This window comes from Drosophila busckii, chromosome 3R (genome assembly GCF_011750605.1).
Source record: "Drosophila busckii strain San Diego stock center, stock number 13000-0081.31 chromosome 3R, ASM1175060v1, whole genome shotgun sequence".
In the NCBI taxonomy this organism is placed as follows: domain Eukaryota; kingdom Metazoa; phylum Arthropoda; class Insecta; order Diptera; family Drosophilidae; genus Drosophila; species Drosophila busckii.
In genome coordinates, this window is record NC_046607.1 from 17,126,350 (window position 1) to 17,144,813 (window position 18,464).

The 18,464-nt window shown below is 43.0% G+C and overlaps 4 protein-coding genes across 4 annotated transcripts; 3 read left to right on the top strand and 1 right to left on the bottom strand.

The window, feature by feature from the left end:
* Positions 1-242: 242 nt before the first annotated feature.
* LOC108602779 (TwdlM) lies at positions 243-1,171 on the top strand. Its single transcript, XM_017990985.2, has 2 exons — positions 243-284; positions 359-1,171. Exons 1-2 carry the CDS (start codon positions 270-272, stop codon positions 1,169-1,171), a joined length of 828 nt encoding a protein of 275 aa, XP_017846474.2. The 5' UTR covers positions 243-269.
* Positions 1,172-2,567: 1,396 nt separating this feature from the next.
* Positions 2,568-3,440, top strand: LOC108601372 (probable serine/threonine-protein kinase vps15). The gene has a single exon (XM_017989272.1). It carries the CDS (start codon positions 2,634-2,636, stop codon positions 3,438-3,440), a length of 807 nt encoding a protein of 268 aa, XP_017844761.1. The 5' UTR covers positions 2,568-2,633.
* A 1,144-nt stretch (positions 3,441-4,584) lies between these two features.
* Positions 4,585-5,268, top strand: LOC108601373 (TwdlP). Its single transcript, XM_017989268.1, has one exon. It carries the CDS (start codon positions 4,585-4,587, stop codon positions 5,266-5,268), a length of 684 nt encoding a protein of 227 aa, XP_017844757.1.
* A 732-nt stretch (positions 5,269-6,000) lies between these two features.
* LOC108602778 (keratin, type I cytoskeletal 10) lies at positions 6,001-7,035 on the bottom strand. The gene is made up of 2 exons (XM_017990984.2): positions 6,997-7,035; positions 6,001-6,923 (listed from the first exon to the last, which is right to left on the bottom strand). Exons 1-2 carry the CDS (start codon positions 7,009-7,011, stop codon positions 6,090-6,092), a joined length of 849 nt encoding a protein of 282 aa, XP_017846473.2. The 5' UTR covers positions 7,012-7,035; the 3' UTR covers positions 6,001-6,089.
* Between the last annotated feature and the right edge of the window lie 11,429 nt (positions 7,036-18,464).

Genomic DNA, 18,464 nt, shown 5'->3' on the forward strand with positions numbered 1-18,464 from the left:
TGTTTTTTATTACTTTCCCTATAATAACATTTATGCAAAGCTGAATTGTCACACGGCGCGCGCGGCGTCAAAGCAAACACAATAGACGAGCGCTGGCCATTTTGCCACTTTGCTCTTTTGTAGGCGGAAAAACCATTTAGCAAAGTCTTTGCATTGTTTTTAATGAGCAGCCTCGAAGACAGATTTGTATAAATAATAACCGTGAGTTGACGACTAGACAGAAACCAAACAAGCTTCAAACCAAGAGAACCACTGCAGCAGAATCAAAGATGCGCGCCTTCATTGTAAGTCTTCAGCAGCAGCACAGCCACGAGGATTCAAAAGGATTAACCAAAGGATTATTTCTTCTTTCGCATAGGTTATGTGCCTAGTGGCAGTCGCCTGCGCCGATAAGCTCGGCTACAACTACCAGCCCGTTGGACACTCCAACGCTGGCTTGTCCTTCGCTCCTGGCAGCGGCAGCAATGCAGGCGGACTCAGCGGCCTTAGCGGACTTGCTGGACTTGGTGGTGCTCTAGACAGCGGTGTGGGCGATTCAGATGCTGGCTACAACGGCGGCAGCATTGGCGGCGGACACATTGGCGGCGGCAGCATTGGCGGTCTGGGCAATCTTGGTGGACTCAACGGTGGCGTCTCTGGTGCTCCTCTGGAAGCTCCAGTCTCCTACAACGCTCCTGCCCCTGCTGCTGAGTTGGAAAAGGAATTCTTCAGCTTCACCGCCAACGAGGAAGACTTCAATGAGCCACAATCTCTGGAGCGCGTGCAAAACTCTCTGAACAAGGCTCTGCGTGTTGTGTTCATCAAGGGACCCGAGAACCGTGGCCTGGAGAACGCTGCTCTAGCCAAGCAGGCTGCCCAACAGGAAACTGCCATCTATGTGCTCAACAAGCAGACTGACCTCGGTGAGCTCGCCCAGAAATTCAACGCAGTGCGCAACAATGTCAACAACAAGCCGACGGTGCACTTCGTCAAGTATCGCACTCCCGAGGATGCTGCCAACGCTCAGCGCGCCATCCAAGGTCAATACGATCAGTTGGGCGGCCGTAGCCAGGCTCATGAGGGTGGTGTTGCTCCCGCTCTGAACTTCGCCTCTCAAGAGCCAGTGCGTCAGGCTACTGCTCAGCAGCCCGACAACTCCTACCTGCCCACCTCAATCTTCCGTCGTATCTAGGCTACAAAAGCTGTAAATGTTAGTTACTAATTGTTGAGTTATACTATTAATTGTTAAAATTTGAATGAATAAATTGTTGTTTGAATTATAAAATTTACATCTCGCTTGGTATTTAAACTACTAAAGTAAATTTAAAGGCAACAGGCTAAACAAATTTCAGACTTTAACTCAATTGATAAAGGAGTATTCAAAAATGTTTAATAGTTGGCTGTTTAATTTCATTTATTATGTATATACAATATATACATTTTCTCATTTATTTTATACGAAATCTATTGCTGCTTTTATTCAGAAAATTTATGCAATGTGTAAATTGCAATATGTTAAACTAATTGTTATAATTGCAATATTAGATTCTAACTAAATTTCCTACGCTATATGGTAAAAGTTACAATAGTAAATAGTTTAACGATTATCGCAATTCACTCTGTTGCTAAGCAGTTTGCATTTAATGTGTCATGATGTCATCGCTCGTTGGAACTGCGAGGCAAAGTGACATTCAACAATAGCTCCGAGGGTGTATTTGGCACCTGCACCTCTCTCTGTGTACGTTGATTGTTGTGAAAGTAAACGAAACAAATCGCATCCCAATGCTATTTAAGGCAATTTATTAGACAAAGATTGATGGGACATTTTTGAAGAAAAGTACGACAGAGGCAGCAAATGATTGTTGACTGAATGTAATTTGGATACTTAAGCATTATATGAAATAACTTTTAACTTGTGCATGAATGACCGTCAAATAAATAACTCTGTATTTATTTAAATTAATCTGCTTGTTTTTTAATTGGACCGCATGGTTTGCGGCATTTCAAACACCTCATTAGCTGTATTCCCCTCTAATCAATGAGTTTAGCAATAAATCATGACTCTAAATCGGTCTAATGAACATTTGTCAACATTTATATTTAAGTTAGTGCGTCAATGAAGTAAGCCAACTGCAAATATCTTAACTAAAACAAGCATGTAGCCTTGCCAAGAGTTAAATATATATTTAGATAATAGATAATTATGACCCATCTGCCATGCCATGGCAGCAATATGCATATAAACGTAACTCAATGCGCTCGCCACATATTAATTTTATAAATTTATATTAATTCTTGTAAAAAAACCAATACAAATTTGAATAAACTAAAACAATCGGCAGCGCAGTCGCCGCCGCCGCCGCAACGCAACAAAAATTCCAAATCGACCATTAAGACAGTAGAGCCAAAAAGCTTTGTAGGCGGCAAAACACAGTGGCATCAAAGCATTTTCTCAAAGACTCTGCACGACTCTCGAAGGCGCCAGTCTTCTCTGCTTTTTTGAGATTTGTATAAATAATAAAGATCGCCTCAGTCAGACAGACATTAACCAATCGTTAGTCGAAGAACTCAAAACTCAACATGCGTGCATTTATTGTAAATCCAAAGGATACAATGCCAAGGATTCGATTTAATACGTTTTGCTATTGCAGGTGATGTCTTTGCTGGCTGTGGCCTGCGCCGACAAGCTCGGCTATAACTACCAGCCAGTTGCTCACTCCAACTCTGGACTGTCCTTTGCTGCTGGCTGTGGCGGAGCAAACGGTGGTGGCATTGGTTGTGGAAGCGTTGGCGGTGGCCACATTGGCGGCGGCGATCTTGGTCTAGGTGGAGTCGGTCTAGGCGGCGGCAATCTTGGCAGCATTGGTGTTGGCTCCGGCCTGGGTAACTTGGGTGGCCTCAACGGTGGTCTGTCCAGCGGCTCTATTGATGCTCCAGTTGCCTACAACGCCCCTGCCCCAGCTGCTGAGTTGGAAAAGGAATTCTTCAGCTTCACCGCCAACGAGCAGGACTTCGATGAGCCACAATCTCTGGAGCGCGTGCAAAACTCTCTGAACAAGGCTCTGCGCGTTGTCTTCATCAAGGGACCCGAGAACCGTGGCCTGGAGAACGCTGCTCTGGCTCTGGCCAAGCAGGCTGCCCAACAGGAAACCGCCATCTATGTGCTCAACAAGCAGGCTGATCTCGGCGAGCTGGCCCAGAGATTCAACGCTGTGCGCAACAATGTCAACAACAAGCCCGAGGTGCACTTCGTCAAGTATCGCACTCCTGAGGACGCTGCCAATGCTCAGCGTGCCATCCAAGGCCAATACGATCAGTTGGGTGGCCGTAGCACTGCTCATGATGCCGGCGTTGCTCCCGCTCTGAACTTTGCCTCTCAGGGTGCAGTGCGTCAGGCTACTGCCCAGCAGCCCGATAATGCTTATCTGCCCACATCGATCTTCCGTCGCCTGCGTCGTTAAGCAGCTGCCTGGATATATAGCTTAAATGTTATTTGTCATTATTATTAATTGTTGATTAATGTAATTCGAAACTAAATAAAAAACATATGTAAACTAAACTAAAAGTGTACCAATAATTGAGCCAAGGCGAAATGAATTTGTTGCGGCGTAATTGAATATTATTGACCCCGTTTAGGTGCAAGGAATAGACGAGTAGCAAATGTTGTTTGTCTAAGCCAAACAGCAGCGCTTGTTTCATGGCTAATTAATTAACATTTTTTTGTGCGGCCTAACGCTGAATCAAATGCTAATTTGATAAAGCCAAAGATGTGTGAGATCAGGCTATGGGCATTAGTGCCGCTCTCCTAGTTTGAGGTATGACAAACGATGGCGCCGAATGTTGACCCGAAGGTCATTGGGTGAACCTATTCCGTTATTTGACCCAAATCTCAGTGTCACAGCGAGATGTGTGCCACGTACAATTAGAAGGGAATCTCAAGTACAACCTACACATAAACACGCAACATTAAAAACAACACAAATCAAGATTTATGTCTCAGCTAAACAAAACCTGATTTGGCATAAAACAAAAGCAACACGCAGCGCAACGGGTGGAGGGCGCAAGAAAATAAATAAATAAATAAAAACAAAAATCTAGTCATTAATTTTATTGTGCTGACGATCACTTTTTTGTTGAAGTCATTAACAAATATGTGGAGAATCGCATTTATGCGAAATATAACGAAAAAGTGTTCGTCTCTGCATAAATTATAGGCCAATTTACTGGTGAATCACGATCAGCCAATCGGCGGCCGCCAAACGCCAATCGGAAACGCAGCTCGCCAGCGAAGTCACGGCGGCACCATTGAAGCTGCCCAAAATAATGTGTTAAATGTGTTAAGAGCGAAATTATGTTAACAGATTGACAGCATTCCAAGCCGGCCAGCTGGCCAATCACAGCGCGCAGTAGGAGTGCAAACGTTGACGCAACAAGTCGCAGTCGCAAGTCACCAGCATAGCCCCCAAGAAATAGCAAAAGAGAACGGCTTAAGTCGACCGGAGCAACTGGTCTAATTATAGTTGCTACTCACTGTGGCTGTGGCGTTGGCGGTATAAAAACCTAGTCCATATAGATATTCTCGGCATTGCTAGAGAACCATAGAAGATGCGCGTATTGATTGCTTTGTGTCTGGTGGCAGCTGTCAGCGCTGGACGCCTGGGCTACAACTATAACCTCGGCAGCAGCGGCTCCACTATCATTGGCAGCAGCGCAGCTGGTCCAGTGCTGGGTGAGGCTGTTAGAGCAGTCGCTGGTCCAGTTAGCTACCAAGTTTCCCCTCAGTCGGGCGTACACAAAGAGTTCTTCTCCTTCCATGCCAACGAGGCTGACTTCGAGGATCCCGATGCAGCACGCAAAATTGCCAGCGCCATTAGCAAGCGCGTGCGCGTCATCTTCATCAAGGCACCAGAGAATCGCGGCTATGAGAACGCCGTGCTCGCCTTGGCCAAGCAGGCGGCAGAGCAACAGACCGCCATCTATTTGCTGCACAGGCAACCGGACATCAGTGAGCTGGCCCAGAAGTTCAACGCGGTGCGCAACAGTGTGAACAACAAGCCCGAGGTGCACTTTGTCAAGTATCGCACCCCCGAGGACGCTGCCAATGCTCAACGTGCCATTCAATCGCAGTACGACTCCTTGGGCGGTTCCAGTCAGAACATCAATGGCGGTGTGGCCGATGCTTTGAACTTTGCCTCACGCTCGCAAGCGCCTGTTGCTGCCGGCCAGCCTCAGGTGCCCGACACCAACTACCTGCCATCGTCAATTCTGGGACGCCTACGCAGCAAATAAACAAACACGATTTGCTAAATGAATTGTTAATTATGCCTAAATGTTAATCGATTTATAAATAAAGAAAAGAGAAAATGTACAAATTCAAAGTTTTACAAGCAACTTAATCAGATAAACAAACTTTAATATATCAGTTGGTATGGTCAATTAAATCAATGGCCAACTTAAAACTCCTTGCCAGACAAGTTACAAGTGCTTAGGGAAATATAAATTACTTATATATGCCAAGCTGTGCTAAATAAAATGTAAGTATTAAAATAAACTGCAATAACAACATTTGTTGTTAAACGTTTATGTTTGACATTACTAAATAATGCTTAATGCATAAATTAAACATTATATTATAGTTTAATTGAATTAAATATAGCTCATATACATAAATAACACGTATACGCATAGAATGCATTAAAATTTAAATTGATTGCGTTAAATTTTGAATGCATGAGCTTTATTAAAATTATATTCGCCATATTTGAAACTGGAATATTAATTAAACTGCACAACTATTTAGCTCTATAAATAGCTTTGTCTATATCTACTTATTTCCTTGAAAGTATCGCATGTCACATTTTATCAAAATTTATATGCTAATGCAAAGTTGTTTAAACGCCTGTCACTCATATAGTTAAATATTAGAATGGCATTCGGTAAAATTATAAATTTAACAAATTTACATTTTTAGCGCCACAATAAAAACATTTGTTATTTATGTATTTAGGAAATGGGAATTTATTTACGCATTATTCAACAGTAACTAGGGATAAAAATCAGTCATAGATCGCTGTAAGTTTCAATCGATTGATCTAGATCTAACTAGCAGTTTAGACACGACGGAAGATCGAGGTGGGCAGATAGGCGTTCTCGGGAGCCTTGGCGTTAGCCTGGCGCACTGTACCCTGAGAGGCGAAGTTCAGGACGGGAGCAACACCGCCGTTGTGGGCCTGGCTGGAACCGCCCAACTGATCGTATTGCGACTGGATGGCACGCTGAGCGTTGGCAGCGTCCTCAGGAGTGCGGTACTTGACAAAGTGCACCTCGGGCTTGTTGTTGTTGTTGCTGCGGATGGCGTTCAGCTTGTTGGCCAGATCACCGATGTCAGCCTGCTTGTTGAGCACATAGATGGCGGTCTCCTGTTGGGCAGCCTGCTTGGCCAGAGCCAGAGCAGCGTTCTCCAGGCCACGGTTCTCGGGTCCCTTGATGAAGACAACACGCAGAGCTTTGTTTACGGCAGCATTGACTCTATCCAGTGCTTGTGGCTCATCGAAGTCCTGCTCGTTGGCGGTGAAGCTGAAGAATTCCTTTTCCAACTCAGCAGCTGGGGCAGGGGCGTTGAAGGCAACTGGAGCATCAAGAGAGCCGCTGGCCAGGCCACCGTTAAGGCCACCCAAGTTACCGAGGCCGGAGCCAACACCGATGCTGCCAAGATTGCCGCCGCTAACGCCGCCAAGGCTGCTGCCGCCGCCAAGACCGACTCCACCTAGACCAAGATCGGCGCTGCCGCCAATGTGGCCACCGCCAACGCTTCCACAACCAATTCCACCACCGTTTGCTCCGCCACAGCCTGGAGCAAAGGACAGTCCAGAGTTGGAGTGACCAACTGGCTGGTAGTTATAGCCGAGCTTGTCGGCGCAGGCCACAGCCACGAAGCACAAAACCTGCATGCAAACAATTCAATTAGTTAATCCTTAGTTGGGCCTATGATTGGACTTCCAAGTCTGTGCTACTTACAACAAATGCGCGCATCTTGAATTGAACTGAAGTTCTTTAACTTTGAGTGTTCGATTGAATCTGAAGTTTGCAGCATCAAAGGGTCTGATATTTATACGAGAAATCTCGACTGCGCTCAAGTTAATGCAGAGACAGAGTCGCGGTGGTCGCTGCGATTTGTTGTTGTTGTTGTTGCTGTTGCTGCTGGCGCTGCTGCGACTGCGGAGGTTGTTGTCACTAACGAGACCTTAAGCTTTTGGCAGTAACTTCTTTTGCAGCTTTTGTCTAACGACAACGTTGGCTAGTTATGGAAAACAAAGACATCAGCGTCGCGCACAAAGCGCATCACTGATTTGTCGGCCTATTCTTGCAAATATTGCTGTTGCTTTAGCTGCTGCTGCCGCTGCTGCTGCTGTTGTCGTTATGCTAATGCGTTGTCGCTGTTGCTGTTGCTCAAGAGCAGGTCGCATTAGCGCAGCAGCTTGGGAATCATTATTGAGCTTAGGCTTATCATTAGACCCCTTATGATTTTAATATAAGAAATTACACGTATATTTATAATTTTGGCAATTTGCATGCTAAATGGCTAAATGGCTACAACGATATCAATTCCATGTGGGCGCCCAAGCAATGACAAAAATAACAAAAACAAGTTCCAAAGTCTACTTTAAATATCGTCGAGTCGAGTTTCTTATTTTGTTGTTGCTTTAACTTTGGCAGACCAACCACATTTTTTTCTAGCTGGGTATTCCCAATCAATTATTGCAGCCACTTTGCTATGAATTTCTCGAACTCTCGAGCTACGGCTTGTGGGTTTGTTTATTTAAATGTAGCCAGCCAAGCAGGGACAACAGAAATTTATCAAATTACAGTCGAAAGGAATGCGCGTGTGTCAAAGCGAAACAATGGCCCTCAATGCTCGTCAGCTGGCGCCAAAAAGAAATCAATTTTTTAAAATCTATTGATGTTATTTGCTGTTTTCTTTTGTCTTGTCTCATGTTTTATTTTTTTTTTTATTATTTTTTGCGCATCCGTTTAGCCCTCGAACGAACGTGTGCGTTGCCAAAATAGAAGCCATAAACTTAACAGCCGTGGCGACCTTGAGATTTTTACTGTTCATCACCTGGGGCTTTGGCACGGTAATCAGCTGTGGCGCCAGCCAAGCAGTTAATCTGATCAGCGATTATCACGTTTTCATCATGCTTTATTGATATCATAAAAATTATTGTTATTTTATTATTGTTTTTCATATTTTTTTGTAGTTTGTAGTCGGTTTGGCTTGTTGCTTTAGTTATAGCTAAATGCCAACAGCATCGTTCAGATTGTTTTCATTTGCATAATCATATAATTTCAGCATCGCCAAGATCCATATTTGAGATAAGTAAAGATGTTTTGCAAATAAGTGGCGCCAGCCACGAACTTGATGCATAATAAAGATTAGCGCATAGACTATGAGTAATCGAATCTGCTTGACCCTGTATCAATTGATTAGCTAGGCTTAAGCGCCAAATTCTCGCTCTCTCTCGCACATTTTGTTTGCCAAAGTTCTCTGTTTGTCAATCAAGCCAAAAGTCAAGAAATAATTTGTTTACGACTACACCCAATCCAGTTATAGAGTTGCCCTGCTGCTGTTGGCTGTTGGCTGTCGCTGGTGGCAATGTCATATGCAAACTAAACAAATGTAAACATATTAAAACTAAAAAGAAATAGAGAAGAAAACAACAACAAAATAAACCAGCTACAATTTCAAGGTCTTGGGCGCCACACACACTACACCAATAAAAGATGCACGCAGCAGCAACATAAAATGAGAAGATATCAAAACAGTCAGAGGGTTCCGCCGTCGTCGTCGCACGCACAACAACAAGAGCAAGACCAAGACCAAGAGCAACAGCAACAATAACAAACGTTTGATAAAAAGCGGTTTGGACAACGTTGTTGGCGCATCAATAAATAAATAAAAATGCGGCCAGGCCCGGATCCAAGCTGACGAGCAACGTTTTATGCAAATGACCCTCGGGAGCCGAGTCGGGTCAATCGATCTATTTTTCCAAAAAAAAAAAAAAATCTGTCAACTTCTTCACATGCAATTTACAAACAGCAAAAAAAATCGGCTCTCGTTTTGTTTGTTTTTCACATACGTACATTATAATTTATGCAGTTATTTCGCGCTACTTTTGATGCTCTGCGATTTAAGGCAGTTGACAAAACGAAACATAAACATTATTTAATACGCTAAATCATCAAATTTATTTAACAAATTTTGTTAAATCTATGCTCTGACATCAAAAGCTGCTCAACACGTTTGTTTGGTTGACGTTATTATTCTAATTTGATTTTGTTTGCATAAATGTTTGCCTGTTAAGGACTTTTTATTTTACGAGCTAAGCTGCTCGTATTGACTTTTATTTATATGTATATAGCAAATATTTCCGCATGTCGCTCAAACAACAAACTAAACGCTAGTCATAAAAACTAGTAATTTGCAAATTTGATGAACTTTTTGCTTGCATATAAATCAACGCAATTACATGCAGCTGAAAAGCGCATAAAATTATGAGCAAACAAATATTAAATCGAGTTCAACAACTCGCAAAGAGCAAATATTTAATAAATGCAGTTATTAGAATGCCAATTATTTTATTTATTTGCGGCTATTGTTGAATTGATAGTATTTGATTTATGACAGGCAATAAATTTATGCATTGATCAACGACATATTTAACTTTTAAATGCCAGACAGCAGCATTAACAACTCGTATAAATTTGCAGCTTATTGTAAGCTGCTCAGCGCCCACAAGTAGGCAATAACTTAGGCGCAGTTTTATTTGCGTAATTTGTGCAAAGGTCGCAGCTCTAGGTAAGTCACCCACACACACTCGCAGGCTCAGCTCAGGGCCACAGCTGATACAGACAGTAGCAGATACAGCTAGAGCCTGTGTCAGGCGTTTTTATTTTAATTGCAATCATGCCTACACATAATGCCCCACATAATGTGCGTCCTGCCTGCGAACTGCGAACTGCGTCCTGCGACAAGGCAACATTTTCAAACTCGTTTGCGCATAAGGACAGTAGCTAAACAGCACTTTACGAGCAGCAGCAGCAGCAACAACCAGAGTAAGAGTCTAACTTTAATGACAACAACAAGAAAAACATTGACAGACAGCCAGGCAACTTTTGCATGTGCAAATTGTCGTTTAATTTATTAAGCAGCAAGCGCGACAGCTTTTAATATAAACATACAGAGCACTAATTACAAATACACACACACACACACATACAGTTATACGGCGGCTGTAATTAGAAAATAAAACACCCACGAACGCATACATAAGCATTTCTGTCTGTGTGTGTGACACGCGGAATATAATAAATTTCTTAGGCGCACACTGCGCATACGTAATAAAAGCCATAACAATAAATATAATGTTAATAAAAACTAAGCAATAATAAAAACGAAACAAGTTGGCATTAAAGTACGCGCAAAGTGGCTGCAGCAAAGAAGAAAAAGCAACTCACAACTTTTGCCGTCGTTTGGCCTCAAAACGGGTTAACAAACTGGTCAGAAAATCTTTTTGGGCTCGATGCTCCAACATGACTTGGTTTGTTGGCCTTTGGCCGTCGCGTGCACACCCGCTATGATATTTATGACCAAATTGAACTTGAAGCTGTGTATGTCGCCAGGCTCATTTGCATTCTTAATGAATTCAATGCGATAGACGCTGCGACTCTCAGTGGGTAAAAGTTTTTACTATAATTTCAACATTCCACAACATTCCAGTGCAATTGAGGCCGCAAACTATTGAACTAAAAGCTTTTTGCACTTTATTTGCTTGAATCGTAGCTACGGCTTTTGGGACCCACTGTGAACTGCCATTGCTTAAATGTTGACAATAATTTGGATTTTAAGTATCTCTCTGTGAGCCAGCAAACTGCTTTGCTAAATGCTTTTGTAGCTCGTTTCGCTTCAAGTGTATGCGCGTGTGTACACAGTGCGTATGCTTGACAATATTCCAGCTCAAGCTGTGCCACTGTTGCTGCATATAGCAATATTGAGCAGCGCTCGCCCAGTTTGATGTTTATGCGTCGCACATGACAATGAGGTTGCTGGGTCGGGAGTCGGGACTAGGGCACTCGTCACGTCTATGAGAAAATTGGGTCAGAACACGAACATGGCACCCAGACCCCACCCACCCCCAGCCCAAGTAATAGTCTGACGGGGCATATTAAGTGCCAGCATGTACATAGTTATAGCAAAAGTGACTTTAACACGTGCCCGCTCTCGTCCCCCGCCAGCCATTTGATAAGCAGCCACCACAGGGCTGAAGCCTTCAGCCTTCCGGCTCAGTGTAAGGTGTGCAAAATCGAAAAAAACAAACAAACAAACAAATAGCTGGGAAGTTCACAGACGTCGCAATAACAATTCACAGAACGTACCGAAACTGAACTTTTGTCGGTTGTGGCGTTTGCAGTAATAGTTGTTGATCCCGTGCGCGGTTTAATCAATCAGCAAAATGTTGCACGTAGCAACGAACGCTGCAGACACAGACACAGACATATTACAGTGGATGGCGGACACGCATAAGCTCTGGATATAATTTATGAAGCTGACGCTCATGGTCAAAGGCAAATAAATGGAAATTGTGGCTAAGCCTTGGGCTTACAATTGCAACTTTCATAAATTACGCAGCGCTAAAGTTTATCATACTTTTTGCTCTCGCTCTGACCCCAAACATATTTACGTACGCCTTGGCTGCCTTTGACTTTGTATTTGAAACGTGCACAGGTGACAGAGCTGTCAGTTGCTGCCGCTGCTGCTGCGAACCTGCTGACAGTTATCTATGCATATAGTAGCTATAGCTTGTAGCGGTTGGTTCGCTCGCTCTATCAATATGCCAGCGTCATGGGGGTCACAGTTGGTTTTAACGAATTTTAGCGCACGTCACGTTTCAAATTTATTACGCAAAAAAATCTTCAATTTGGCACGCCTGCCCTCACGTCTATAAACACCTACGCACAATTTAGCGCCACGCTGCCTGCTCTGCCATATGCTGCAAACACACACATTTCATTTTAAGTGGCAGCCAAATTTGTAGACAGTAGCTGACGACGAAGCGATTGAGACAACAACTTAATAGACGCAGGCGCAATCAAAATTGATTTATACTGCTGCTGCTAATTAGGCAAGTTCTGCTGGCTTAAAAGTAAAAACTTTGTTGGCTCAAAAGTTGCTCTCGCTCACGCACACATGGCGCATACGTAATTTTGTTAGAGCTAAGTGCAGTGTGCTACTTACGCTTAAGCCGCCAACACAAATACACACCAAGCACTGTATATGTGTGTGTGTGTTTGTTTGTTAGTGTGGGCAATGCTGGCACTCAATCGACAAAACGCTTATCAATATTTACATTGTAACAGGGCGCGCGAAATTTTCGTTGAAAGGCAAATAAGAAATTCCAAAGTAATCAAAAACTCATTGTGCTGCTCTCGCTCTGTCTCTTTTGCACTGACTGTCGTTTGCTGGCTATTGCTGTCTTTGTCTGCAGACAGGCAGGCAACTATATTTTTATGACCTTGCTTTGGTTATTGCAAATTGCAAAAGCAAAACGCCTTCGCACACATTGCCACTTAACTTGGCATTCAATTGCCGTTAAGCTTTAGCCCCCCCGCCCCCACACTCACACTCACACCCACAACAACAATAAGAACGATAACAACAATGCACAGGCAGCAGACAATGAGCACGCCTAGCGCATTTGCCACGCCTCGCAAAGTTTTTAAAGTAACATTCTTTTTTTTTGTTGCTGCTTGTTTTTTATTTGCAGCGCAAATTTTTATTTTTTTTTCTGCGCTGGGCAAGACACACTTTTAATATTGTTACTGTTAGTGGTCGCCCACCCACACAACCATTGACACTTGCTACAAGTGGCCAAAATGGCATTTTGTATTTTGTATTTTGGGCAACTGTTTTTGCTTCGCTCGTTTGAGCGCTTTTCTATTTATTTATATGAAAACTTTGGCTGGCAATTTGCGAGTACATAAAAGAAATTTATATTATGCACACAGCGCTATTTTGTAAAGCAGGGCACTTAAACTTAAAGCCCACCCAAATGCAAACGCGCGCTGAACGCCGAGCGAGCGCTGAACGTGACACAGTCAAGTTCAATAAGCAGTTTGCGTAAATAAAAAAGTGTTGCCTGCTTCAGGGCGCGCAGGGTAATGAAACTTCCGCTTGTCACACAACAAAACGAACAAACGAACAGATAGATAAACCGCCCATACCCCGAACAGTCCAAAATTTATAGCTAAGTGCGGCAATGCAATAACACCTGAGAAAGCACGATGGCTTCTATTTGATAAGTGCTCAGATTGGATTGACACTGGGTAAATGACTTTATTATTATTATTATTATAGCCCGAGCTGTGCTCACAGCCTCTCTGTTATTTTTTTTATTATTTTGCTTTGGCTTAATGCGGCAAGTAAATAAAATTTATTGATTCAAGCAATTAGCGTTAATTGAGTGAATAAACAATATTTCAGCATGTACGTATATAAAAATAAAGCTAACGACCGAACAATGAGGCCAAATTGTCACTGTGTGTGTGTGTAAAAGTCATGGCCACTTGGGAATAGAATGTAGAGAAGCACATAAAGAGCATCATTAAGCTCGGTAGCAGTTTCAATTATCTTAAAGTTGCAGCTTTAAGTGCGCACAGCTCCAAACCAAAGAAAAGAGCTCAAGTATACCCATAGTAGCTGTCATAAGTGGCACTAAATCAGAGATGCAAGAGTCCTGGCCACTGCTGCAGCTTGTTTTGCATCTCAACTTTGCCACAAACTCCACTTGTCTGAGCTCCAGTTGCAGACACATTGATGTATGTTTGTTTGTTTCTATTTTATGTGCGTGGCAGCAGCAACAAGGAATTGGGGGGGGGGGGCAAGGACACAGGCGGGCAGGACAGTGTATGCATGACAAACTGAGACGTGCTGAGAAATTACAGCTACTAGAATATGGCATCATTTATATGCAGACATGGTTGGCACATTGAGACGCAAACTGGTCGCTCCTCCGCCTCGTCCATCGGACTTTCGGTCGGTCACTTGAAGCTGCTGCTGGTTCTATAGAAAAAGCAATGTATATAGTACATGTGCTAAGCTTGAACTTTGTGTGTTTATAATGCAATGCAAAACATTTGCGGTTGCTCAATTTAAAAAGTACACGAAAAATTTGCTACAAAATGAATTTTTATGATATGCAAATTTTTAGCTTTGCACGCAATGTGCGCACAGTCCACAGTCCGCACCCAACCACATGACCAGCTAGCCAGCTCGCTGGCTGGCTGTTTACTTGCAGCAGCAGCGTGTTGTATGCAAATTTCCATTAAAATTTTTGGCGCTGTTATTTCTGCGCATTGTGTGCATAAAAGTCAAAAATTCAAGCGAAACACAATTAAATTTCTGTGGCAAATGCAAACTGCAACTGACTTGCCATCAAACTGCGGTCACTCCACAAATGTCAATGCAAGGCGTTTTAAATTCTAACTACTCTACTATATACACCCGTATATATAAAGTCGCTTCGTTTCGTTTCGTTTCGTTTCGGATTTAACCCGCACAGCGCAAATAATTGCAAAAACTCTTTATGGGGGCGAGTCGAGACTTTGCGTGCGTGAAAATCCGCTAAAAGTGCCACACAAAATAAATTGAGAGCCATTGAAGCGCATATTTTTTTTTTACTCCTTTAGTCCTTTCCCACCGCTGCTGTGTGTACAAAAAGTGTGCATAAAAGGCACTTAAATGAACCTTACAATGTGACGCTTGAGCATGAGTGCGCGTATTAATGCCAAAAAGAAAGGCAAATGCGTAATTCAGTCGATAAAGCCGCTCAAAAGTTTATGCAATTTTTATTGAATAATAAGCAGAGAGAGACTGTGACTCAAGCAATTAAAGTGTGTCGCATGCCAAAGATTTGTTGGCCAAGTTCTAATTTATTTGTGCTGTTGCCAACGCTTTGCATACAAGTGGTTAGAATAATTCACAATGCCAACCAATTGATGCCCAGAAATATTCGGAGCATCAGACTGAGAGCTTAGTAAACTTAAGCCCAAAGCATTTGTAGTTACTACTGAGAATTTATGGCATTATTTAGGCTTTGAACAAAGTTCTTGCTAATTTGCTTTGGTCACAGCTGAATACAATGCGTTTAGTCCTTGCCGTCGAGAGCAGTTGCTATGCAATTTAAAATAATTAAAACTACCAAAGGTGTTGAGGCAGCTGCAGCAGCAGCAGCAGGCAGCAGCATATGAAATATCTGGCAGGCAGCTTTGGCTTTGTTAAATGGTCTGCATGTCTCATAGCCGACAGCACATGCTGAATGTGTAACCGAGTTATGGGGACGCCCACTAAGTACACGCCCACATATGTATGTAAGCCAAGCCTTGGAGAAAGAAAACAAATGAATTTCATTTCCGGCAAATTTGTAAATTGTGCTTAGCAAAAACGCACAAAGGAAGTGTGTGTGGGAGGAGATGAGCTTAGCTGGCTGGCTGGCCGCAAATGCCAGCGACGAAAACTATGAAAATTGCTGAACTTAAGTTCCTTGACAACTTATTTGTTGTCGGGCAACGCGCAGGCAAAAGCCGCAACTAATTACAACAAAATTGTCATTAGTTTCAACTTGTCGGCCGCACAACGAGCTAACTTTTTGTTCATGTTATGCCACTTAGTTGAAGGCGCCGCCAGCCACCAACCAACACCAGCACCACCACACCCACGCGACATACAGCCCTTCGCAGTTGTAATTTTTTTTTCTGCGCTCGCGTTTCCGTTTCCACTGCCGATGCGCAACTGTTTGGAACACTGCCAGCCACTAGACTTTTATGGCAGCACACTGTGAGTCCAAAAAAAGCGAAAGAGCGGGTTGCGGCAGAGACAGGGCGGATGCATTTTATAGAGTCGTGCAGCTGGTATCCTGGCAATTGAATGGTCGTCGTCGTCGTCGTCGCTGCTGCAGCGAGCGGCAACAGTTGGCACTGACCACATTAGCGTGTCCCGAGCACATTGACAAATGAATTATGCTTGCGTGTAGGTGCAGCAACAAGTTATGAAATCGCTGCGCACTTAACATATATCAAGTCGAGGGGGGGGGGAGCTCTGTAAAGCAATTACTGATAGCACTTGACATTATATTGTGTGCGTTTACTTTTCGGCGCTGCTCCTTTAAATATTTTAATAAATCGCGCGCACTCGATCAAAATGATTTATAATGCCGGCAACAGCAGCAAACTATCAACTTAAATGCTTGCGGCGAGAGAGTGAGAGAGCTGCAAGTTTCTATGACCCACATACACGCGAGTAGTTTAGGAGCGACGAGTAGGGCATGCAAAATCAAGAGCGCAAAGTTTAGATGTTGAAAAATGGGAGTGGCCGGAGAAAAAAGTTGCTGAGGCAACAGCAGCAACTGCTGCTTGTCTTGTCTTTGGCCTGCGTAGGCGGCGGCAAAAAGTTTGCTGGCTGCTGTGTAGCCAAAGCGCGTGTGAGCTTAAGACACACAGCTCCCGAGCACAATCCATCATTACGAAGATTGTCAAGGCGAGAGCTGAGCCAAGAGAGCAGCAGCAACATTGGCAGCACTTTGGGACAATAGTTTTCAATTTTCCTCAGCAATCGAGCGTTGATAGCAAACTAATGCAAGTTCTTGAGCTGACGCTGACGCAGACGCAACGATATGAGAGAGCAGCAAAGTTCCTTTTGCCATTTGTGTTCATTTGTGTTGCGATACAGCAGCAAGAGTAGAGTACGTATACGTCATGTATGCCAAGCATATACAAACTCACGCACTTTTGACATACACAGAGTGAAACGAAGAATGCAAAGAAACTTGAAGTTGAGAGTTGAAAGTTGCTTGCATTCCGCAGTCTGTCTGTCTGTCTGTCTGTCGCTGGCTTTAAAGTCTGTTGCTGACACTTGAAACAAACAACTGCAGAATGTTTTATTAAGTTACTGCCTGCGCTGCTGCTCCAGTTAATTTAAAACATAAAATGTAATTGTTGTCGCTCATTGCAAAGCGCGTTGGCTTTTCCCGGAAATTTAATTTTGATAATGCGCGTAATTTGTAATTTATCAGCTGTCAACTGCCAACTTATGAGTTCAACATTTTATTTAATGCACACACCCTGTAAAAAATAAAAATAAAAATAAGCACGTTTGTTATGCAATCAATGGAAAATGCATTAATGGGCAGCGGCAGTTGCAATTACATTTAATAGGATAAATTGCAGTTGCGTTCGGTTGACAGCAACAATTTGTTGCATTTACACATACATGATGTTTTAATTAAAAACGGCAAAAAATGTTTAAAAATAAAGCATACGCCCCCACGCACCACAAGCCAGCGCCAGTGCCAAACAATCCACGTTAATCAGTCAGAGGCCAAAAGAACAACCACAGGCTGGCAACAATAACCACAAGTTCGTCATCATTGCACTTGCGCTTCCTGCTCTCGCTCGCTGTTGTTGTTGTTGTTGTTGTTAATGTGTTGCAACTGACGGAAGCATGCGTATATTAATGAGCGTGCGCTGCTCAATCTGCCACATGGCAGGCAGCAAGCAGCAACTGCAACAGATCAACTGTTGTGCGCCTCAGCGTTGGCAACATCACGTTCCCATTTAAATCTGCGGTCCGCGATAATCACGCAGCAAATGCATGCAAATTGTGCACGCATCGCTTCGCTTGCAAGCGCCGAGCCAATTCAATCAGCTATTTTATTTATTGTTGTTGCCACACTGCTGTAACTTGCCACATACCAGCAGCGCAGCAGCGTACTCTAAGGACAGTTAACGCGGCTTTGCCTCCGTTACAATGCACGCATGCAAATTAATTAACTGAAGTTCAGCTTCAGCTTGCTACACGTTTTCCAATTGAGGATAATTGAAATATATTTTACAGCTGCGGTAACTTAATACCACAGACTTTGTATTGTATTTTGATAGCCGATACACGTGACATTGAATTAAAATTGTGAGCCCACAGGGGATTTATAGAGTAAAGCAAGTGATACTTTATTTAAAGTCGAGTATTCAGTTGAATGTGCGCAGTTAATTTAGCTAGTCGGCAACAAGTTTTACACTTGCTGCTCTACCTTTAACTATGATCAGGCTATAGTACATACATAAGCAATTTGTATAATAAGTACTTACAGAATCCTTTTGCGTATTCATTGCTGCCACTTTGTTTAGCTAAAGAAAATGCTGGCATAATAGTTGGTGTGATTAGAAAGCTTTTGCTAAGCTAACCTAAGCTTAGCTTGAGCCCATTTAGTAGCTTAAAAAATAGATTTATACATTTTTAGCAGTTGCTAATTTTGGCAAGACTTTAATTCTAAAATATTGTGTGCTAGCTACGCTAAACTTTTCTAGGCCAGTTTGGCTGTATATAAATTGTTCATTAAGCCTTAATGAATGCATAACAAACACTTATTTCTGGCCAA